At 41.7% G+C, this 24,443-nt stretch overlaps 1 protein-coding gene across 1 annotated transcript in view; it reads left to right on the top strand.

Moving 5' to 3' along the window:
• CELSR2 (cadherin EGF LAG seven-pass G-type receptor 2) overlaps positions 1 to 17,053 on the top strand; it is a gene marked incomplete at its 5' end in the record, with an annotated part of 68,370 nt that extends 51,317 nt beyond the window's left edge. The window contains 16 exons of the mRNA XM_029287250.1: positions 2,012 to 2,155; positions 3,620 to 3,803; positions 4,994 to 5,161; positions 5,286 to 5,412; positions 5,732 to 5,932; positions 6,304 to 6,478; positions 7,737 to 7,849; positions 8,412 to 8,491; positions 8,888 to 9,014; positions 10,133 to 10,255; positions 11,099 to 11,229; positions 11,790 to 11,878; positions 13,859 to 14,032; positions 14,728 to 14,937; positions 16,043 to 16,286; positions 17,032 to 17,053. Of these exons, the coding sequence (XP_029143083.1) occupies positions 2,012 to 2,155; positions 3,620 to 3,803; positions 4,994 to 5,161; positions 5,286 to 5,412; positions 5,732 to 5,932; positions 6,304 to 6,478; positions 7,737 to 7,849; positions 8,412 to 8,491; positions 8,888 to 9,014; positions 10,133 to 10,255; positions 11,099 to 11,229; positions 11,790 to 11,878; positions 13,859 to 14,032; positions 14,728 to 14,937; positions 16,043 to 16,286; positions 17,032 to 17,053 (2,312 nt within the window). The remainder of the gene's footprint in view (positions 1 to 2,011; positions 2,156 to 3,619; positions 3,804 to 4,993; positions 5,162 to 5,285; positions 5,413 to 5,731; positions 5,933 to 6,303; positions 6,479 to 7,736; positions 7,850 to 8,411; positions 8,492 to 8,887; positions 9,015 to 10,132; positions 10,256 to 11,098; positions 11,230 to 11,789; positions 11,879 to 13,858; positions 14,033 to 14,727; positions 14,938 to 16,042; positions 16,287 to 17,031) is intronic.
• Between the last annotated feature and the right edge of the window lie 7,390 nt (positions 17,054 to 24,443).

The raw sequence follows: 24,443 nt of genomic DNA, 5'->3' as shown, positions 1-24,443 counted from the left end.
ATGAAGGGCATGATTCATTGTCATTATTTTTCTGGTCTTCCTATCCATTGCTTTTAGTTCTGCTTGAGTCCAGTCCACTATTCCAGCTGTGTATCTAATGACTGGAATTGCCCAGGTGTTGATTGCCTTCATGATATTTCCTCCATTGAGTTTGGACTTTAAGATCTTCTTCACTCTCTTGATGTATTCACCTCTAATCTTTTTCTTGACTTCAGTGTGCTTGATGTTGTCAGCTTGAAGGATACCCAAGTATTTGTAATAATCTTCCTCATCCAGACTCTTAATATTATTTTTGTGGGGCATCTGGATTCCTTCAGTTTTCACTATTTTTCCTTGTTTGATAGTAAGTGTGGCACATTTGTCCAAGCCAAACTCCATTGTAATATCTTGGCTATATATATGGACAGTGTTGAGCAGTGATTCTATTTCAGATAATGTTTTTCCATACAGCTTCAGATCATCCATGTAAAGGAGGTGGGATAGTCTGACATGTTTTTGATGTTTGATAGCCATGATATTCAGTATTGTTGACAGAGGAAACTGCAATATTTGTGTTGTTGTTGTTATTGTTATTATTATTACTATTTAGTGTGTCATGAGAATATGATAGAAGAGAAGTAAATATACATATACTGTCCATGTAATGATAAGTAACTCTTCTAGGGGGTATGGCAGTGGCCTCATAACTGGATGTCCAATTCAGCTATCTAGGCAATCGCCTCTGGCATTTCTTCATGCAGATCTTCTAGGAAACCAGAGAACCCATGTCATGGACAACTTTGCACAATATGCATATCAGCACCTCCGTCCCAACAAGGGGAATCTTTCCATCCCCACTGATACAAGGCCCAGGAACGTCTTCCAGTATCACACCTAGCTCTGTTCAATTTCGACCAGACAAAGAGAAGCAGGTCAAAACTAGGTGGTTTGGTAGAGGGATCACTAATTGTCAGGCCACAAGCAGGTACCTTGGACTATTCCTCTCCCCACTCCCCACTTGGGGTTAACCTGCGTAGATGTTAAGTGATGTTTTTCAAGCTGGCCTATGGGATTTCAGTCAATTCAATGAAAAAGGTAGCTTGTCTTTATATATATACAGCTGAAGCACACATTTGTTTTTTTGCAGGCTCCATCTTGGAAAAGGTAGTCTCTTGCAAATTTGGGAGTAAGAAGCTTGCTACCAATTTCTATAAGTTCTTATATTTGAATAATCAACTATAATTTGCTCTAAACACTACCTAAATGCTATGAAATTCTGGTAGAAATACAAATTTATTTATCAAAAGGATTTAAATTAATTATTTAACTAAATATTGAACACAGTACTGAACTGTCATGCTTTTTAAACAGGCATTATAGCTCTTTTCCTATACTATCCCCATAAATGTCAAATAATTCCAAGATACACCTAGAATATTATCTGAAAATGAATGATAGGGAGCTGAAATGAGGTTTCTTAATTTCGTTTAGTTAATTATTGGCTAATTATGGGCCTGTGATTTCCCCCATTCACAAATCATATTAGCATAGCTGTGAGACACAGCACCTCCAGGAATTGTTGCTAAACTAGGGTATACTGGTGTGGTGGCATTGCATAATGCATTGCCTTGTGATTCCTCCATTAATTTATTTAACATAGTAATTAAGCAACTACCACCATAACAAAATTATTTGTTATTATGAGTGTCTTTCCCTGCCCTGGGCAAAAATATTTCATTGCATCAGTTGATGATGAGTGGGCATATTCTGGAAATAATGTTTCATTATTGCTATTATGAGATAATTTGAAAACTAATGCGTTTGTTGCTTTGGTCTGGGTATATAGTTAGGCCTTATGACAGTATGTGGAGATAAATGAAAGGGACATAAATGCTAACTCAAAAACATCCACTTCTGAGTGAAAGTTATAAATAAAATAGTCCAACTGGACACTGCCACTCAGTTGGCTTGAAGCATCATGGCTCGTGTGTGTGTATGTGGGTCTCTATCTATCTGTATCTTACATTGGCAGTTATTTCGGTGGTGAGGCTAGAGAAAATGAACTTTGCTGGCGCCAAACTGCCCCACTATGAGACACTCCGCGGTGAGAAACCTGCAGACATAGAAACTACTGTCATCCTGCCTGAAAGTGTGTTCAAGGCTCCAGAAGGCAAACGTGAGTTCTGGGCATGGGGGTGAAAATTCCTGTATTGGAAAAAGAAGAGGAATTGATTGATACAATTCCTCTTTGGCAATACAACCAGTTCTTTTATCTGGGGTATGAGTGATAGAGAAGCATTAACACAGAAACATGTCATTTACTGTATAATACTCTGAGTATTGGTCAGAATACACAAGATTGGCCTGATTAGATCTTTTCTTTAGCCAATTGGCCTTTTCCTGAAGTCGTATATGACACTTCCAAAGTTCTTAATTGACTGGGTTTATTTAGTAAGCTAAGCTGTAGAATATTTACCAAGTTTCACTGAATACAACAGAATTGGTAGTACACTAAAATAAATTACATTATGGCTTAGTGCAATGTGGAAACCCATCCGTTCTATCCAATGGTGGGATTCAGCCAGTTCGCACCAATTCAGCAGAACCGGCAGCTAATTTTTTGTTGCCCAGACCCAGAACGGAAGGGGCATCCATACAGAGAACCGGTTGTTCACATACAGTATTTGAATCCCACCACTGGTCCTATCCTTACCACCATGTGTTCTGACAAATAAGCTTCGTGTGTTATGTAACAAACATAGGAATTTATTTTGAGGCTTCATAGTTTCCTGGATGGTTCAATGTAATTCAGTGCTGAATACTGTGAACAAGACTAAATTACACATGAAGTTGAGTTCCTATTATCTTTCCTTGTAAAGGAAAGCTACCAATGGGAAGCTGAAGTGGAAAACAGAGACCAAAAGAAGGAAGTCTTGTTAATATTTCCTTTCCTGTTACACAGCATGTCAATTCCAAAAATTCTTATTTCCTATGTATGAGAGAATGGGAAGAGGATATATTTGTCATGAGGGACAACTTCAGGCCCTGACAAATAGGATTATGGGTGTTATCAAAATTACCAATCTGAAAAGAACAATAGTGGAGTTAGCATAGTAGATCAAAATGATGTCAGGAGTAATTTAATATTGTCTTTGTTGGGCCAGGCAAGGAAGGGACAAGGCAAGAGCAACAAAGTTGTAGTTTCAAGTAGCAGACAAACCAGGAGAATTGGGATGGCCCTAGTATGCAGACAGCTTCTAATAACTTGTTAGAAGGGAATGGTGGTCTTATGTCATGGTGGTCTAATGGTGATCTAATTATCTGCTGACATAAGTTCATAAAACATAGACATAGACATAGACATAAAGTCGTAGGGTTGGAAAGGATCTTGGAGGGTCTTCTCATCCAACTCCAGGGCAGGAGACCTTATACCATCTTGAACAAATTGTTGTCCAATCTTTTCTTGAAAATCTCCACTATCTCCTGAAAAAAATGTTACCTGTTCATGCCCTTTAGGTTCTTTTTTGTTTTCCCAAACAAGCAGACTACAAATATTGGAAACAAATATTAGTGAAACCTTGTTTAGCCTGTTGCTCTAGCAAAATAAAATGTGGCTCCATGTTTCATGTTCACTTTTCAGAATCTTCGGTGGCTAGTGCCAAGCATTTGCCAGGCACCAATGAGGAAGAAGAACCTGCCCTTATGACAAGACAGAAGAGACATCCAGATCTAAGTGAGGGCCAGGCCATTGCTAGCGTGATCATCTACCGCAACCTGGCAAGTCTGCTTCCAGAGCAGTATGACACAGATAAAAGGAGTCTAAGGTAATGCCTGCATCATACCTCGATGCAGAAAATGTATTAGTAGAGGGTTTACATACACAATGTTTGTGTTTTATTCCAATTCTCCATGTTGTTTATTGAAAAGGTTATTGAAATTCCAATAGCTATTGTTACAAATAATAATAATAATGATAATGATGATGATGATGATGATGATGATGATGATGATGATGATAATAATAATAATAATAATAATAATAATAATAATAATAATAATAATAATAATAATAGTAATAATAAAGTTGGAAGGGACCTTGGAGGTCATCTAGTCCAACCCCCTGCTCAGACAGGAAACCCTACACCATTTCAGACAAATGGCTGTCCAGTCTCTTCTTAAAAACTTCCAGTGCTGGAGCATTCACAGCTTCTGGAGGTAGGTTGTTCCACTGGTTAATTGTTCTAACTATCAGGAAGTTTCTCCTTAGTTCTAGGTTGCTTCTCTCCTTGATTAGTTTCCATCCGTTCCTTCTTGTCCTGCCCTCAGGAGCTTTGGAGAATAGCTTGACTCCCTCTTCTTTATGGCAGTCCCTGAGATATTGGAACACTGCTATCATGTCCCCCCTCATCCTTCTCTTCGTTAAACTAGACATACTGGCTGTTGTTATTTGCCTGGCTGACTTTGCCTAGTTTTAGAAACTAAGCAGGACATATCCTGGCTAGTACTTGAATGAGAGACCACTAAGGAACACCAAGATTGGGAAATTGAAAAAATATCCTCTAAAACAATTGCAAACCTCCGTCTGTAGTATTGCTAAAAAAAAGGATATCTGTGTAATCATTAAATCTCCAAGAGTCACGCTTGATTTGAAAGAGATTTTATTTTATTTGAAGACCTGTCAAATTCTGAAGACACTAAATGGGAGAAGGTTGGTAATCACAATTTAACTTTACAGGAGGCAAACAGTGATTTAAGTAAATATATTTTATTGATCTCTGTGTTAAGGGCCCTGTCATTTGGCTTTACTATAAGTTGATTAATCATCATGGCTGCTGTTTGTACTTTGTGTGGATGTTTTTATTGTTTTAATGCTTTTTAATTATTAATTAATTTTAGAATTGTAAGCCGCTTAGAGTCACTTGGTTGAGTTGAGCAGCTATAGAAATTTGAATGAATGGATAGATGGATGGATGGATGAATATATGAATAAATAAATGCCCTGTTGTCGTCACAGAGTCCCCAAGCGTCCTATCATCAACACCCCAGTGGTGAGCATCAGCATCCATGATAATGACGCATTGATGCAACGCGCCCTTGAGAAACCCATCACTGTGCAATTTCGGATGTTGGAAACTGAGGAGCGGACCAAACCCATTTGTGTTTTCTGGAACCACTCCATCCTGTGAGATTTATTTCCCAGGCAAAATGTCTGGGATTGCCACATAATGAACATGGAGGGAGCAATAGATATTGGGAGCGGGGTTCCTCAAGGCTGACAGCTCCATCTTGACTCTGCTGTTTTTCAGGGTCAGTGGGACTGGTGGCTGGTCAGCTAAAGGCTGTGAGGTTGTCTTCAGGAATGAAACCCATGTCAGCTGCCAGTGTAACCATATGACAAGCTTTGCTGTGCTGATGGATATTTCCCGCAGAGAGGTGAGAAAAATAAGGACCCTACTTTGAGAATAGGAGAATAGGGCAAGGGGGAATTTTGAAGAGAGCATAACATAGTAACAGAAGTTAGGCTTTGGCTTCTTAAGGATGGTAGACTCCTAGGGCCGAGAACAGGTATTTGGGCCATCATGTATGCCCCCTGCTCACTGCTGGAACTCAAGACAAATAGCTTTTTAGCCTCTGTTTGAACACATTTAGTAAAGGGAAATAATTGATTCCACAGTCAAATTGCTCTTGCTTTTAGGGAGACCAAATAATAAGATGCATGGGTATCCATTAATAAATTGTCTGTTCCTCACAGAATGGTGAGATCCTACCCCTGAAGACGATCACATATATCTCCATTGCTGTGACATTGGGCAGCCTCCTGCTTACTTTCCTCTTCCTGGCTGGATTGCGAACTCTGCGATCTAACCAACAAAGCATCCGCAAGAACCTAGTCATCGCACTATTTTTTTCTGAACTCGTCTTCCTACTGGGCATCAACCAGGCTGACCTGCCAGTAAGCATCTGTGTGGGTGGGAGAGAAAAGTCAAGGAACTCTGCTAAAAAGATCAAGTTCCTAGTCACTGTCACATCTAGTATTAAGTATCAATACAACAATTACTATCTGTTGCTAATGATACCCCACTCCTCCCCAACAAATCACACAGGGTTATCCAGCATCTGTGCATCCTCTTTGTTTGGGTGCCGTTGAGATGCCAAGAAAACTGCCTTAAATTAATAGCAGCAGCTCCTGAAAATGTGAATCAAAGACAGGAAAATATCCTATCTGAATTCTGAATATACAGTGAAATGGTTCATTACGTTTTGGGTTTTGTGCACATTGGGAACAGGTTTCTAATCCTGCTCCTTTGTCTCTTTCCATGATAGTTTGCCTGTACTGTCATTGCCATCCTGTTGCACTTTCTGTACATGTGTGCCTTTGCCTGGGCATTGCTAGAAGCATTGCATATTTACCGCATGCTGAGTGAAGTGCGAGACATCAACTATGGCCCTATGCGCTTCTATTATATGGTTGGATGGGGTGTGCCAGCATTCATCACAGGTGAGGCCCGCACTAAACATCATAAAATCCGGTATACAGGCATGGACATTCTGAGGCCATTCTACCCTTTGTGAACCTTATTCCATTCAAAAGAAAACAGCTTATTTTATTAAAATAAAGCGGTTCCTTCCTCTGCTAGCTTTATAACAGGTAACTGAATCAATTTAAGCAGGATATAACTGGCCTAGCCTAAAGATAGGGCTGGAGTGCATTGGACTTTTAAAATTAATTATTTTTTATTTATTACAAAATTTAATTTGCTGCCCATCTCGTGTCCAATGACCCTGGGCGGCTTAAAACATAAAAAACATTAAAATAATCAATTATAAAATAACAAAGAGGGTAAAATCATTAACACAAGATGGTGAAGGAGGGAGACAGATACATGGGGGAGGGGGAGGTAGGATTAGGTTTTAATTAGTCAACCACCTCCAGTGTGAAGCTCCCCATTGGTCCCCCAAACCACCTAGCACAGTGATGGCGAACCTTTTAGAGACCGAGTGCCCAAACTGCAACCCAAAACCCACTTATGCATTGTCGGGTGCCGGGTGGGTGTGGCCAATTGGGTGGGCATGGCTTATTGGGTGGATGTAGCCCATTGGGTCGGCGTGGCTGCGGTGGTAACAGCAGACTGTGTGGGACTAAAAAGTTCAATTAATCAATTCCAACTTTGCAAGATCTTTTTTTTCCCACGAGAAGTTGAAATTGACTGATTGATTGAACCTCTTTTTTTTGCACACAGCGGCGGAAACCTAAAGCAAAAAGGTTTTATAAAACCCAGCTGAAGGCCTAGGACTGGGGGGACGACGCGCGTGCCCACAGAGAGCGCTCTGAGTGCCGCCTCTGGCACCCGTGCCATAGGTTTGCCACCACTGACCTAGTAGAACCAGGGTCTTAAGGCTCTTATGTAAGGTCATGAGGATGGGGGCCAACCTCATCTCGGGGGGTAGGATGTTCAAGAGGACAGGAACCATGGCAGAGAAGGCTCTTCCGGATCCCACCAGCCAAAATTCCTTGGCTGACGGGATCCTCAATATACCCACTGTGCTGGCACAGGTGGGATGGGCCAGTCCCATCCGGATGAGACTGTTCCTCAAGAAGCCTGGACCTATGCCATGAAGGGCTTTAAAGGTGATAACCAATACCTTAATAATGTCCTGTCACTGTTAGTTCAATTCCAGCGTGCTGTAGAGTAGATGAAATGATTAAAGACTTATGTTTCCTCTTTATTGATTGTTTTGTGTGGTATTCTCCTTAGGACTTGCTGTGGGCCTGGATCCTGAAGGGTATGGGAACCCAGACTTTTGTTGGCTCTCCATCTATGATACCCTGATTTGGAGCTTTGCTGGTCCCATTGCTTTTGCTGTTGCAGTGAGTAGAGAAGCAAGGGAATATGGGGAGGAAAGGCAAAAGACCCCCATTTCTCAAAATGGGGGCAGCTGTCTGGTTCCATAAGGTTACTCATGGTTTACTTGAGGTGTAATTATAAATGCATGAGAAAAAAAGAGATTTTTTTCTCTCTTTAGGATGGACATGGCAACTATTACTTTTCACACTAGGACTTAGTTTTATTTACCCAGTGTGTCAAGACTGCCTAGTTCTGCCATTTTATTTTTCCAACTGAAACACCCTGAAGAACTTGGAAAACAATCTTCTTGCTCAACTGACTGAAGATGCAATGGAAGGCTGAGAAGCACTGCAGCTCTTCCCTTGCTCCAACAGGAAGCTCAGATGATGGGTTACTTGAGTTTCCCAATCAGTCATACAATTGTTATAAGACTTATAAAATAGAACTGATCTTTGCAAGACCAAGGAAAGGGCACTGCCAAGGAAGAGGGACTGATACAGTATTTAAAATATTCCAGGTTTGGGAGGACGCACTATTAGCCAGAGAGAAATCTAGTATTAATCTTTTCCCTCTTTCATTCTATAGATGAGTGTCTTCCTCTATGTCCTGGCCACCAAGGCCACGTGTGCGGCTCAACAGCAGGGTTTTGAGAAGAAGGGGACAGTGTGAGTCTGGCATTGTTCATGCACAACTACTCTTTACACCTATTATGTGTATTTATTCTTCCATGTCCCTGCATTGTGATCTCTACTTGTTTGGTACTATGTGGCTTTCCTCTGAGTTATCACCCTTATTATTGTCTCCACCTTATTTGACCCTACTAAGTTGTTCATTCTCCTGCTTTCCATTTTCTGACTTAGCACTTCCAATATTTTTGTTGGAATTGTGGGATCAGTCCTACATAGGTACAAAGCTAAGTAGTATTGCAAAGTTAGTGGAGACCATGCTCCAGGGTCAGCCAAGAGAATCAGGAGCTTATTCATAAGTAATATTTCACCCATGAGACTTGGGGCTTGTTGTGTGGGAGAGACCACATTGACTATGCTCTTTCTCTATTGTAGCTCTGGTCTACGGTCGGGCTTCATCTCTTTGCTGATAATGAGTGTCACCTGGTTACTGGCTCTGCTATCCATTAACAGTGATGCCATCCTCTTCCACTATCTCTTTGTGGGCTTCAACTGCTTCCAGGTAATTTGGGTATCGGAATATAGCACGATAGCACACATTGGTATGGAATCTCCCCAAATCAGTCACATTTGCTCAATAATACTGAGCTGTTATCAAGCCCCCCAATTCAATTTTGTTTTCACCACTTTCCCTTTTCTCCAAGAACTCATTTATCTCAATTTCATACAGTAATATAAATTGAAGAATCAGGCCAAAATTATTATTTTTTTTAGAATTTCATGTGGCATTTGGACTATGATTGACCTCTGTTGGCAATTGGAGCAAGGACCATGCAGATTTTATTGATCATGATGCTGTATCAGGCATGTCAAGCACTTTCCAATTAGCAGGGGAAGAAGAGGTAGATTTTTTTAATGGGTTGGAATCTTTTAAAGGATGAAAGAATTCTAGAGGTGTACTGGGAGACATAAACAGCACTTACACAGCACTTTGACCACATGTTTTAAACCTTTGAAGAAAATCAGTTCTTATATTCTTGAACTCTTTGGCTCTTAAAGTGTTATAATCCTATGGAACAGCAGGATTTTAATTTCTATTATTATATATAGAAATAGTTATTTTACTTCTCTCTGTTGCTCCAAATACTTGAATGTGTATAGATTTCAAACAAGTTCGGTACTCTACTGTTCGGTCAGAGATCAATTTCACTAAATTAGGAAATGATTTAAAGTAGGATTTTTACCAAAAATATAGCTCTCTAAGTCATAATGGAAACATGCAAAAATGACATTTTTCTTTTTTACAACTACTGTTTTTTCCTCCAAGGTAACATCTACCAGAGCAAGTCTTATTAATAAAAGCAGCAGTTATTCTCAGCATAGAAATATATGGAACAAAAATAATAAGACCACGTAGGATTGAAAAAAGAAAGCAGGGTCTGCAAATTAGGCTATTGGCTTTCCCCTACTATAATGTTTTGGAAACCCAGTGTGGTGCAATGGTTAAATTGCTGGACTAGTACTAGGGAGACTCAGGTTCAAGAACCCCTTTACTATGGAAATACCCCGATAACTTTAGACTAGTCATTCTCTCTCTTAGCGCAACCTGTTTCACAGCATTGCTGAAGCTTGGAAGCCATGAAGTTGCCATTCATTGCTTATTCTCTCATTGTTCCATAGGGACCCTTAATCTTTCTCCTCTGTGTCATCTTATGCAAGGAAGTGAGGAGGGCTCTTAGATCTATTTGTGGAAAAAAGCACAGCACTGATCCTACACTCACTACCAAATCTACCTTGACAGCAGTGAGTATCTCAAGGCGCTTTCTTTCCTATTCTCGCTGAGGGCCAATAATACCTTTGAGTAGAAAACTGTGGGTATGTTGTTGCAGAATTTGATACTGATCTTAAAAGGCAAAATAAACAAAACTTTGACCTGGAATTGGCATTTTGCTCCAGTTCAGAATTTTGAGTCATATTTTGCATCAAGAAATGACAATGAAGCCACTGGCAATGAAGCAAACGTGTATACATTTTCGTGTTTTGCCTAACTGATTCTCCTACTATTAGTATTATAGAAGGTCCAAAAATGATGTAGGACAAATTATGTACAATCTCCAGGCTTGAACGCCTGAGCACCCACATCTTTTCACAACCATCTACATCACTTAAAACTGAGTAATTTCACAAAAGCTGAGATTCACCTCCGAATTTTGTGTTTCTTGGAACAGATGGCATGCATAATATTCTATATCTTGCTTTCAGATCATCTGCTGAGTGTTTATATCCAGAATATAACAGGAACAAAGATGGTCTGCTTTCTTATAGCAAAGATGAGTTTTGGCAACAGATTCCAAAGAACAGCTAGTGAACGAATGCCTGTGAGAAGACACACACTGCTAGCATTGAGAAAAGAGACTTCTAATATAAAAGAGATGAATGGTCAAGTAGATGAGACAAAGCTGGCATAGTGAAAGATATGAGGTCCAGAACTGAGAGCTGTGCCAACGAAAAACACTCAGATCCTTAGTCCAATTGATGAACCAAAAATATATATATATATATATTGAAGAGTCTCACCAAGTTAGTTAGTTGTTGCCTCTCTGCTGCTATTAATTGATCTCTCCCATATTATTCTGATCTCAACAGGCTTATATTTGCAACAATACCTACGTGGATGGGCAATTGTACCACACACCATTTGGGGACTCCACTGGTTCCTTGCATAGCACTGTCCGCTCAGGCAAGAGTCAGCACAGCTACATCCCTTTTGTGCTCAGGTAATGCTAATGTAAAGAAGGTCTAACTCAGTGGTTCTCAACCTGTGGGTCGGGACCCCTTTGGGGGGTCAAACAACCCTTTCACAGGGGTCACCTAAGACCATCGGAAAACACATATTTCCGATGGTCTTAGGAACCGAGACACCGCTCCTCTATCTCCTTGCCCTCCTCTTGGCTCTCTCTCTCTCTCTCTCTCTCTCTCTCTCTCTCTCTCTCTCTCTCTCTCTCTCTCTCCCCCCCCCCCTCCCCCCCCCCTCNCCCTCTCCCTCCCTCCCTCCCTCCCTCTCTCTCTCTCTCTCTCTCTCTCTCCCCCTCTCCCCGCCTGGGCACTTCTCCAACCAGGCTGGGCGGAGATGGCGGAACGGCCTTCCCCCCTCCCTGTCCAGCTGGATGGGGGGGGTTGGGGGTCACCACAACATGAGGAACTGTATTAAAGGGTCGCTGCATTAGGAAGGTTGAGAACCACTGGTCTAACTCTTTCCCTGTTCCCATAGTATAGGTCTTGCTGGCTGTATTATGGAGCCTTGGCAGCTATCAAATTCTCTATTTTCTGTTCACAGGGAGGAGTCTGGCTTGAACAATAGCCAGGTACACATTGGGCCTGCGGATCCCAATTCTTTGTTCTTGGAAGACAAGGATCAGAACAATGGTGAGAGGAAGAGAATTAGACAAGTTCTGGGCAGAACTGTCTACATCCCTGGGCTTATGAATTGGCTTCAGTTGATAGCCCTTTAATGTGCTTCTTAAAGCTACATATGGTATTTCTCATTTCCATGTAGTCCTTTTCTTGTTTTTTTTCCCCTCCACTTCTTTAAATGCTCTATGATTTTGGACAGCTATGGTGATTACATGTGAACAAGAAATTCCTCCTCCTCATGTTTCTCAGAGTCTAGTCAAAGTTAAATATGTGCTAGGGCTGAGGATGTAGTAGATCCCTAAAGTTGCAGCTTAGTATATTACATAGCATTTCTGTAAATCCCATGGAACTCATGGATATCTTCATAGAATTGCACAGCAAATCTCTATTCCCTTTGTTGTGCTAAAATTGATTTACCCTAAAAGAGAAAGGCAGATTAAAATGAGCACTGTCTTTGTTTGCATACAGAAATTGAGAACCAGACCATTGTGATATGGATCTTCCTGTGTCTGTAGAGGAAGACTTGCCTTTTTTTCCATAGACACTATCCCACTCCTTATGAAATTTTTATTTTCACACTTCATAGTTAAAGAATCTGTATTTATCTACACAACAGTCTTGTGGAATAAATAAGGCAAGGCAGACAGCCCATTGCCCTTCAGTGAATTTAGTCAGTTACAATAGAAAGGGGGCTTGGGGTGGGTACTACAGGTTAGAAAGGAGACAATTTGTTGTGTGAGAAGATGTATAATTCTGGTTTATTTGTTAGTCTCCCAAATTGTTGGGAAACTAAAAAATTAGCCTGGACTTTAGAAACTGATAAAACAAAAGCTGCCATAGCCAAGAAGATCACCCTTGGATAACCAGTTTGGTCTAGAGGTTAAGGCACCAGGCTAGAAAGCAAGAGATTGTGAGTTCTAGTCCTGCTTTATCCATGAACATCAGCTGGTGACCTTGGGCCAGTCCCTGTCTCTCAGCCCAACTCACCTTACAGAGCTATTGTTGAGGGGGAAATAGGAAGAGGAAGGGTGAATGTTCACTACCTTGAGTTATTTGTAAAAAGTAATAAAAGGTAGGGCACAAATAAGTAAAAGAGTAAGAAGTAAAGCTACCTTCAAATTGAGCTTGATTCCTGGCACATTGCTTAGATGCAGGACAATTTTCATGTAACTGATACTTGAAAACAGGGAATTGAAAGTGATAATATGCTGTCTTTTCCACCAAAGAGTGACACAGAACAGAAGGATTTTCCCTACAGAATTGAAGTGCTGTTCACCCATTATGGTGTTGTCAGAAAACGACAACATGGAATTTGGTGTCTGCATTACTGATCCTTATCCTCTACTGCCTATGTAACTAGTCTCTTCTTGCCAAGGTCATGGGGGACAAAGCCAACAAATTTTGTACAACTTGAGATTGTCTTTTTACTGTAGAAGAGTAAGGAAGGAAACATGGCATTTACACTGGTATAGCTAAAAAGAACATAAGTCCGTTTCACTCGTGGGTTGGAAACATAGTGATGGTAATATCATGTAGACATGGCAATCTTCACCCTTTCCTCCCCAGGCATGCATTTGTTACGATTAGGTACAAGTGGGGAAAGACTCAAAAGTCAGGAGCCAGTTGTTGTTGTTTTTTAAATACTGATGATGTGTGTTGTATTCTTAGTTGAACTGAAGGAGTTCTAATACAGTAGTAGACTTGGGGAATAAGCCGGCAATGGGGTGGGCATGGTTTCGGCATGACGCATCTGGCCCATGTGCCGGCAGTTTGACACCCCTGGTATAGATGGTTCTTAAATCACCAATTGAGACCATTTAAGTACTTGGTATGAGAATCAAGTGGTATGTCCTAAGCAGACACCTCTTCTATCCTCTTAGGGGATATGTTTTGTTATGATTTGAGACCGTAGAACAGTTGAGTGAAGAATGGGTGCGCTATTAATACAGTCTGGTTACTATTTGTCTTTCTCTCTGCACTTTTGGGGCACAGAACGTGATACTGATTCAGACAGTGACCTCTCTCTGGAGGATGACCAGAGTGGTTCCTTTGCTTCCACCCATTCCTCAGACAGTGAAGAGGATGAAGAATTTCCCAAGGAACCCTGCTGGGAGAACTTACTGTGTCCTAACAATGAGAAACTGCCAGCACTCAGCACTCCAAAGGGTAATGCTAGAGATGGTTTTGGGCTATTCCAGGAATATCTCACTAAAGGAGGAAGGGATGGAGCTAACACTAGATCAGACTTTATCCAGCTTACAAAGATGTTTCCACTCATCTTCATCATTTTAGAATTTCTGCGACTGTGTGGTAGAGACCATTGCTATAGTGATTCCAGGGAATTTTAAAGCTTGAGTAAGGTGTGTAATCAGGTTCAGCTGCTGTAAGTTGCAGATGCTTTAAAACTACGCAAAGTTGTCAGTTGAGATAAAACAGATACAATCTCAGTTACGACCAGAGAAAGTTTATTTCTTCATGTAAACTACTTCATTGTTAGTTCTTCCCTGTCAATTTAAAACTGTAATTTACCTTAATTCTCAACAGTGGCATTGATGTCTCTTCTCCTTGTATGTTTTCAAGCTATAAAGAGCTGCTAACAAGAGGTGATATAAAGATGTAATTATGTGACAAAGGGAGAGAAGAAACCCTGCAGAGCTTGCTCACTAAGATGGTGCTCCAGAATAGTGAATATAGGACAAAACTTCTCCTTCAGTATAATTTTTCTCTGGTCCGTCATGTATTTTTATATTGGTTACATCTCCCTGGGCAGTTAGCTTTTGTTAAGTTATTTAATGCAGCTGTTGAAAAGTCAGGAGAGCCGATAGAGGGACATTCTAATCCACAATCTTCTGCTTTCTCAGTAGATAACATCTCTGGACCTGGAAACCCTTATTGGCCGGGTGACTTTGTAACCACTGCCAGTGAGAGCGATGGCCACCCTGCCTCAGAGTCGCTGCGGGTAGAACCAATGGGTAAGAATGACCGGATGGGACTGACAGAGGAGTTGGCCAGAGAGAATGGAGAGGGCATCTTGGGCTCACTGCCTCACCCCACTGCTCAGCCCCAGAAAGGTAAAAAGTTAGATTCTGGGAACTGTAATGCCGACTGGTCTGTTTTACCCTAGCAGTTTTCTCTTGGGTTACACCAAATACCAAGTTGCATTTTGCAATTGCTCTTAATATTCAGGAGTGAATTCAACATCTTAAGTCTCTCAGACCAGATTAAATATGGAATACGTGTATGTGGAATTAAGAGAAATAATTTTTTGCCTTTCTGTATGACCGGAAGAAAAATGTAAAAAAATGTTTTGCAAATAAGCATTTTTCCCAAGTGTGATACAATAGTACAGAATTTAGCTTTATAGAACATAATCTTTTAATAACCCGTTAATCGACAAATCTAATTGTGTGTCATTCTTTGTTAGAAATAAGATTGGGCCTAGAGCAGTGTTTCTCAACCTTGACAATTTTAAGGCATGTGGACTTCAACTCCCAGAATTCCACAGCCAGCAATGCTGGCTGTGGAATTCTGGGAGTTGAAGTCCACATGCCTTAAAATTGTCAAGGTTGAGAAACACTGGCCTAGAGAAAGCACTGGGAACATACAGTATTAAAGGATACAATATTAGTTAGGCTTAATTTTTTCTGTTAATAAAACTAGCTCTCTTTGGGTAGAAGTAATGTGTCATTGCAGCCTTTGTTGAGAAAGCTCCACAATACTAATTTATAAGAATTGATATACATAAATACAGATAATCTGGCAATGGCAATTCTTGTAAAGTTAAAGACTGCACTGGGATGAAGATTCTCCAAGTCACCAGTTTATAACTGAGACCAAAAAAAAAAATATCTGATCTCTTTTAAGATCTTGCTACCGGATGGGCCTAAGACCATGGGATGTGATAATATGATGAAGGAAATATATAAAACCAGATAGTCTTTAGTCATTAATTTCAAGACTGTTTTAATTTACCAAGTGGATTGGATCCTGGGTGCCTTTAAGGCTTATAGATGAAAATGGGACCCAGCTCTGCCTTTTTTTTTTTACAAGTAGAACATCACCAAGGCCGCACCTCTGTCCATAAAGACAAATAGTCAGATCCTTTGGCCTCGGTTTCCTGACTGTGGCAAGGAATGGTTTGTTTGTTTGTTTTTACTCTGAATCTTTTGCCCTCAGGCATTTTAAAGAAAAAATACCTGCCACCCATCAGTGAGAAGAGCAGCATCCAGCGCATCCATAACAAGCTCTCCAGCTGCCGCTCAGGGATGGTATCCTTGCATGGTTCTTCGGGGAGTGATGGCAGCCGTGGAGGTGGGATACCCCGACCCCGACAGACCCTACAGGAGCAGCTCAATGGCCTTACACCTATCACCATGAGCATAAAGACTGGCACAGTGGACGAGGACTCTTCGGGCTCCGAGTGAGTATGGCTGAGCCTTCTCCTTGCTCGCCTGTCCTTGGTGGTTTGCGTGTGACAACGTGCTGCCTGCGTGAAGCCTCTTGTCCACGCCGGATCTGGTGCTTTCGATCTTTCAGGCTGATATTTTGTTATATTTCATAGTTGTCCCCTCCTCCTTTATTCCCAGGCTGTGCCTTAGAGTCCCGTAGATTCTTCCGGATGTTTGTGTTATGAAAATCCTTTACTATTCCACGGAGGGGAGGGTTCCCATTCTTGGAGAAAATATAACCCCTTAGCTGCATCTGGATGTAGCTCAGAATCTGAATGGCAGGATGCCGCCATCTCCTCCTTTGTGGACTTTAGGTGGGAAAGGGAACTTTTTAAGGGAAGCCCGGGGTTACCTTATCCCAACGTCCAGAGGAGCGTGTCAGATTTAACGTCCCTGAGAAATACTGAGCTGCTCCTGTGAGATGCTGGGGGACTCGGCCAACCTATTCAGCACTGTGAAGGGGGAATTGGGGGATGCTATCCTGTTCTAACCTCCTCTTGAGCTCTCTTGCACTAACCCCTTTTCCTCCTCCTCTCCTTCCTTCTCTGTTTCTTGTTCTCTCACCTCTCGCTTCAATCGCCCAGATTTCTGTTTTTTAATTTCCTCCATTAACACATGAGCCCCAGGGGGGGTGCTTTGCTCAAACCTGCTCATGACCACACTCATGTGTTTGTGTTCCCCCTGTCCTGTCTCGCTTTGTGTTTGATCACTGAGCAGGAGCGATGAAACCTCAATCTGATGTCGCATGCACCAGACTCTCTCTCTCACACACACGTTTCGCCAGTCTGGGAGCCAGGATTGCTCTCAAACCACAGCGAGGAATGTTGTCTCCGTCAGCCCGGCCTGGCCCAGGGAGCTGGACCCACTGTATGTCGTGCCAAATGAAAAGTGACCTGCCCCCCCCCACTCCCTGGGGGGGAACACCAGGTTCCAGGAGGCGGACTTTGTTGAACAGATGCACTTTGGATCATTCTAAAATGGACTGAAAGAACATAAACTTGACCACCTCCACGTCTTCAGGGATTTTCATGCTTTGTTGCCCAGTCTGGAAGTGCTGCGTGTCTGGAATATATATATTTTTTCGTTATCAAAATTGGTCTGGGGGAGCCTCAGCAGCCACCATGTGGACATGTATTATTGTGCAGATGCTTTCATTGCATATTTGACAATGGGGTGGAGCTAGGGGCCAGTGTGCTTGAAGATGGCTGCAACTAGGAGCCACCAAGAACTGTAAGTTTTGACTTGAGTAACAATCCAGGATCAGCCCAGTTTTGGCGGACACCATGCTGGGCTTCTCCTTGGACGGAGGGAAATAGCACCTTTTAAATTGAAGCTGGAGGGTCTAGCAGACCTGGCTGTGCAGAGGACGCATGTGAGACCTACTGTATGCTAGACATTCCTTAAGAACCTTTGTGTTGAATCTGGAGGGCACAACCGGCTTCCCTCTTCAATATATGTGTGTGTCAAGGGGCCATGGTCATGCTTTTTTCTGATCCAGCAGCGTGCATCTAAACACACCTTCCAAGGTGCAGTTGAAGCATATTTAATCCAGGTTGCAGTTCAGTCTTGGGCTGACCGGCACACACAGAAAATAGGAGTCTGACATCTTGGTTTTGCCATACTAAGCAATTATAGAATAGGAAAGAAATTCATCATCCAAATAACTTTTCCAGAATGCTGTAAAAGTACATTGCTCTTCTGCAGGGCAGCACTATTGCCACCTGCACTTTTCTGGCCTAAGGAAAGCTTTTTTTAAAAAAAAAAATGTTGAAATAGTAGGCTTGTTCCAGACCCAGAGCCATTTCCCCAGGATGTTCATCGCTATCATGCTGCCTACATTCATGGATTGTACAGTTTAGCGTCAGCTGGGGATCTTGTTCTTCTCTGGCAAGTTGCTTACTCCAGCCTTGGTGCTTCAGATTGCAGTGGGATCAGGGACGCAGGACCAGCCTATCCACTGGCCTCAATGGAAACGTTCCTCCTTGGATCACAGTTACTTTCTTAACTGCTTTGTTTGACAGCCACTTCTCCAAGCTCAGCTCACCATTCCAGTAACTTGGCCCCATCAGAATGCTCCAAGAGGCAGCCCATAAGGTGTTGAGCACCACAGGTGTGGCCTGCTGAGCCATCTAGTCCACGCTGCAATTATTTTCGTAGAAAATGACAAAAAGAAAAAAGTCCCGCCTCCCGCTCCTCCCAGCCAGTCAGCACGCGTCCCCCTGTTGCTACTGTGGCTGGAGCAGGAACGCTGCCTTGATGTCTCCCAAAAGCACCTGGCCCTCATGCCAATAGGTTGCTGCCTTTCTGCCTCAGAAGCCTTCATTTTTTTCTACACTCAGCCAAGCCTGATGCCTGCTCATAATGGGGATTTTTCATGTTGGTCCTTTTGGAAAGTACTTTTTTTATAATGTTCACCGGGAAAAGAGACTTTTCTGCTAAGGGAGAGTGGGAAGAGGGGGGCAGCTTGGGGAGGGTGAAGGCACTGTTACTTTGATGTGTTTTTATTTTTATTTTTCATTTGACCACTGCTGAAGGAGTTCTAATTTAAATAGCTGAAAAGTCCTTGGGGTCATGCTTTATAGCAATGTTAAATCTTGTTAGCTGGGTGCAGAATCTGATGCGCTTTACTGACTTAGCCAAGGCTTGCACAATAAGGGGTTAATTGAGACTTGACTGTTGTCATGGCCTGGCTTGTCAAAGAAAGAAAATTAGGCTTTTCTTTTCAACACCTCCAGTAATACTGCTCATTACTCTTTAGCCTTTTGTGGCCTCTGTATTTGCCAATTCCAAAACCTTTCTTGGAATGTTTTGACACATAGAATGTGATTCTCTGAGATCTGCATAAGGTCAACTTGGCACTGCAGCCGCATCTACAACGCTAAGTAGGTCGCGGGTCTACAACTTGCCACAGCCAACTCATCACAGCCAATTCACCACAGCCAACTCACCATGGGATAATTTGCCAGGGGATAATTCCCCACGGCCAACTTGCCAAGGGACAACTCACCGCAGGACAAGAGTTACACTAGTGTCGAAGAAATAGAATCATTAAAGAAAGGATGCCAAAGGAGGGAGAAAATGAAATGTGAATGACAAAAATTAAAATAATTTTGTAATTATTTTAAATAAATTGAGTTGTTGAATTGTCCTGCAGCGAGTTGTCCTGTGCTGAGTTGGCCATGGCAAGTTATCCCACAGCAAGTTGGCCGTAGTGAGTTGGCCATGGCAAATTGGCCGTAATGAGTTGGCTGTGGCTAGTTGTCCCATTCCAGTAGGTCAAAGGGGATAAAGACCAGCTTCTTCAGCGTATGATCTACTACTGTGTTATTTCCACTGAGTGTTCCTTCTGACCCATTGGACTTTAGCTGGTTAAGTGAAAGGAGACACAACCCCCCCTCCTCCACCCAAAAAAAGCCTGTACAAAAAAAGAGCCATTTGCTCAAGTTCCACTTGGAGCCCGTATTGCTGTTCAATACCATTCTGGTCAATTCGCGCTGCTCATACTGAAGCAAAATGGAGATACATATGGAAATAAGATTCAGCTGGGCAGGAACCGCTTTGGCATCCTAATATATGGCTTGTTGGAAGTTAGTGCAGCAGGAAGGAGTATTTAAAACCCACAGGACTTCCCTTGTTGCCCTGGAAGTGTTTTTCCTCATGATTCATAGGTGAATGCAAAATGGTAAGTGATGCTTCCAAATGCAGGAAATGGGACACACTTTTGGCTATCCCATGTCTATAATAGCTTTCCTCAACCCGTTGCTGTTCAGATGTGTCTGAGCTGCAAGTCCCATTGTCCAGAACCAGTATAATCCGTTGGTCATACAAATTGGGGGTTGTTGAATGTAGTCCAATACATCTGAAAGGTATTGACTGGGGAAGGCCAACTTGAAATGCAAAGGTATTAGAGCAGGGGTGTCAAACTCGCAACGTTACATGATGTGTCGCGATGTATCGCGACTTTTTTTCCATTGCCGGCAATAGGGTGGGCGCGGTTTCAGCATGATGCATCCAGCCCGCAGGCTGGCAGTTTGACACTCCTGCATTAGAGTAAGTAAATCAGAAGAAAAAGTTACTAGGACAGGAGGCCTTTCAGATGTAACTAAGTTACAGGTATCCCCAACCCAGATGATAAAAGCTGGGGATTATTAGCTGTATTTGGAGGGCTACAGATGTCTTACTCCTGGATAAGGAGAGGCAAACCAAAAAGGCTCCCTCTCAAATTGCCACCTGTTAAGGTAGAGGCTAATTTATTCCTGAATATATTTATTTTGTTTTGGTATGCTGAAAGAAGGTTGGAAGGAAAGATCAATGGCATTTCTACGGTGTCTTCCATAAAGCCCCATTCCTTCATAAAAACATGAAATTACATTCTTCTCCGAGCAACATTGCATTATATTTTATGTCAGGGCTCCATTAAGGCAGCTATCAAACAAATGAAGCCTTGGGAATTTTTCCTTATTAAAAACCATCTTCACTTACTACATTTTGGCTTCTCCGAAACCATTCAAAGTATTAGATTTCTACCAGACAAAAAGCACTGGTTACCTGCTCCATCATCCCAATCGCGAGTACCTCTAAATATGCTGAGTTTTTAGACTGTAAGTCAAATGCACAAACTAGCCTACAATAACTTCCTATGCAAAATCTTTCTTATATGGCAAATCCATTAATTGAAACAAACTTGAAAGCAGGGGTAGTAAAGGATTCAAACTAAGCTCTCTACAGCAGCAGCGACTTCCAGGGAAAAGAGTTTTTTTTCCCACCTATTCCTGTGCCAGGTGGGACGGAATCGGAGGGGGAGGTATGCCACTCCATTCATGACCAAGGAAGTGTTAAACCTTAACTGTATTAAAAACTGAGAAACTGTCTTGTATGGGGAGCTTGATGTGAAAAGTTCAGCTTCTGCTTCATCACTGCAGCTAATTAATTTTTAAGTGTCCCTCTGCTGTCTATAAAGAGCTAATTAGCTGTTTTAACTGTGGAAAGGATGTATTTGACATGTCTGCTTTTTAATTTATTATTTTTTAAAGATGTATAATGCATATATTTACAACTGAGCACACCTTTCATTTCCTAGGCAATAAATCGCCACCGCCATTGTCCAGACCTAAGCATATGCCATTGTAGGTTCAAGGTTCTTGTCTTCTAGTACGAATTTCCATTGATCCAACCCATCTTTTTCCTCTTCACTAGCTAGTAAAGTCATTTCCAGCAGAGCTCAGCTAAAGCCATGTACAGCTGTTTCCATAGTCTTGAGTAGCTGTGATGCATGCAGAAATTCAAGAAATAAATGCTTTCGTGTCACAGCCTCATCTACTGAATTGGAAACGGTAGTCTTTGGATTTCTGCTTGACAAGCAGCTGTTGAAGTTGGTGGAATACTGCCAGGGAAGCAAACCTTATTTTTCCTTAAGAAGCCCAGTTTGATGAGAGGGGAAAGCACGGGAAGAATTATGATTGAATTTTTTGGGAGGAACACTTTTTTTTTCTTAATTCTTGATGGGTTACAGCAGCGGTTCTCAACCTATGGGTCGCAACCCCATTTGGGGTCGATCGACCATTTCACGGGGGTCACCAAGCAAGGCTGCCCGCCATTTTTTTCCCCTTTTCCGGCGGGTGCCTTACCTCCCTTGAGCTGGGCCAGCTGGTGGTCGGCCTGCTCCGTCTCTGCCGTTTGCCAGCTACGCCTCGGCCGGCGCAGGGGGCAGAACCACGCATGCGTGGCCCTCCCGGGCAGGAAAAGTCGACTTACGACCGGTTGGGTAGTCCTCGACTTACGACCGGTTTAGTCCTCGACTTACGACCGGTTTAGTCCTCGACTTACGACCGGTTGGGGGTCGCGGCATTAAAAAGGTTGAGAACCACTGGGTTACAGGCTTTTCCTTTGGTTAAATATCTCAAGTGTGTAGGGAGGGTTCTTAATGTAAATATAACAGAGTTCGCCCCTTTTCCTAAATAATAAAACCATAGTTCCATGTAGGTGGTTCTATTTCAGTGCTTTGTCTATCTCTACTAGAACATTGAGTGGGGAAAGGGAAGACCAAGAACCTGAATTCAATAGAAAGAGTTGAAGCTATTAAGTTTCCTCGCTACTGGGCAGAGGCATTATAAAAGAGAATCTAGATTTCTTCTCTTTCAAATATATAGAAAAATGACCCCCCCCCCCCCCCGTTCTTCTGATAATGATTTTTTGAGAAACCCTTAATCTTTGCAGAAATAAGATGGTTCACTGCAGGTTTTGTAATTCATTCAGTTTTTGTCTGAACAATGTACATGGTCTATCTATCTGGAGACATTACATTAACGATATCAAAATGGGACAAAAGTCAAGCTTCTCATACTGAAAAGGAATTAACAGTATTGGTTCTCTTATCTCTGAGTGAGCACTGATCACCAAGCGGCAATAATTACTCGGCAATAATTACTCGAGGAATTGGTTTTGCTACAAATTGTTATGCAGATGTGTTTTTATTAGAAAGGCACATATTTTTTTCAGAAATTAGAAAATAGTGATACAACATTCATGAATATAGTGGCAGAAATGATACAGCATTTTGTCCTTCAATCTTGTGCAAGGCATAAGAATTAACTTCACTGTTGCAACTCCTTAAGCTGCAAGGAATTCATCTTCTATTCCTTAGTATCTACTGGAGGAAGAATTTCCACATATCAAGGAATCACTCTGCAGTCTTTGAATGGAGTCCTGTCACTATATAGTCTTGAAATGAAGAGTATTGAGATGCTTAACACATTATTACACCACTTCTGCAGAGATTGCTTAAATAGTCTCAACTTCCTTCACTTAAAGCTTTATTGTCCTTTAGGGAAGCACCATTTAATTTAGAATAGGAAGGAGCTGAAGATTTTTTTGATCAAGGCATTTTTCTCTGTGTTAGATTGTTGCAAATTTGATTAAGTAGATGGATAATGAAGGCAGGGAGGTAGATCTGTTCTAAACTGGGCTTCTAAGAATCCCACTGCAATAGCTTAGAACTATTTGTTTGCATTTATATACTGTAGGTCTAAATAGTATGAAACTGGCTCAAAAGCAAAAGTATTTTCAGCACTGTGTGCTGCTTTTCCATCATCTAAGCCACAAATGTCCTAAGAATAATCAAGAGCAGTATAAAAATGCTATTTAATGAGTGTGATTTATGTTTTGGGATAAATCTTTAGCAACTTCATAACAGAGTAAGTTATTTTTTTTTTTACCTCTGTTTAGGTTAATAGCACAGGAAATCTGTGGATTAATAGCACTACCACTGACCATCCTCAGTTTAATATAATAGAGTGGTTGGTGTACCTTATAAGAGACTAAATATTCCACTGAGTTCCAGTAAGGCTGTTTTTTATCTAATAAAGTTTTAAGCTAAAGCAACCATTAAAAAGTCAGGAGAGTCTCTGCTGCTGAGCTGAACTTCTCCCTTTCAGCAATGGCGCAGCAAAACTTCATAGGCTGCTGCTCAAAGAGACTTCGAGCCCTCAAAAAGTTTCATTTATAAATCTAAGGAATGTAATGATAGGACAAGAACTGGCAGTGCTTCCTTACTCCAGATCCTCAAACCACAAACCCAGAGTGTGATAATGTTAGAGGAGAAGCACAATGCAAGCTTTGAAAGTTCTCTTGAAATAAGTGATTCCAGGAGCTTCTAGGAAACCAAAGCAGCTTTATCTTCAAAAGGAAGGCATCGTCCAAGATTTCGGGCTCGCTCCCAAGGTTAGAGTAATGGCTAGTAGTATTATCTTAAAGGACAGATGGAGCAGGTAGTTAGGACAGGTCTACAAACGCTTGAAATCAGTATGCACTTAATATTAATTTGTATTGTACTTTTTACATACACCTCAGATCTATTCCATTATTTAGAGCAATCACTAATGTACTTTTTAAAATCCAAGGACTGGGATTTTGTTTTTATAAACAACGTGGATAGATTTTCAGCTGCTAATCATCAGATCCACAAGCATTCAATACCCAGAACATTCGACAGAAGAGCACTGCAGGCAATCTCTCACCAGCACGTGGGTTGACTTTCTCCCCACAGACTTGTCTTAGAGAGCCAATGCTTTTCCATTGACACTGGTGAGGTAGGACACTTACGTGGCTTCAAAACCCAGGAATCCAGCCCC

Source organism: Protobothrops mucrosquamatus, unplaced genomic scaffold (genome assembly GCF_001527695.2).
Source record: "Protobothrops mucrosquamatus isolate PMUCROS unplaced genomic scaffold, P.Mucros_1.0 scaffold_270, whole genome shotgun sequence".
Taxonomy (NCBI): Eukaryota; Metazoa; Chordata; class Lepidosauria; order Squamata; family Viperidae; genus Protobothrops; species Protobothrops mucrosquamatus.
The sequence above is the reverse complement of the archived record's forward strand: the minus strand, read 5'-3'. Positions and strand labels throughout refer to the sequence as shown.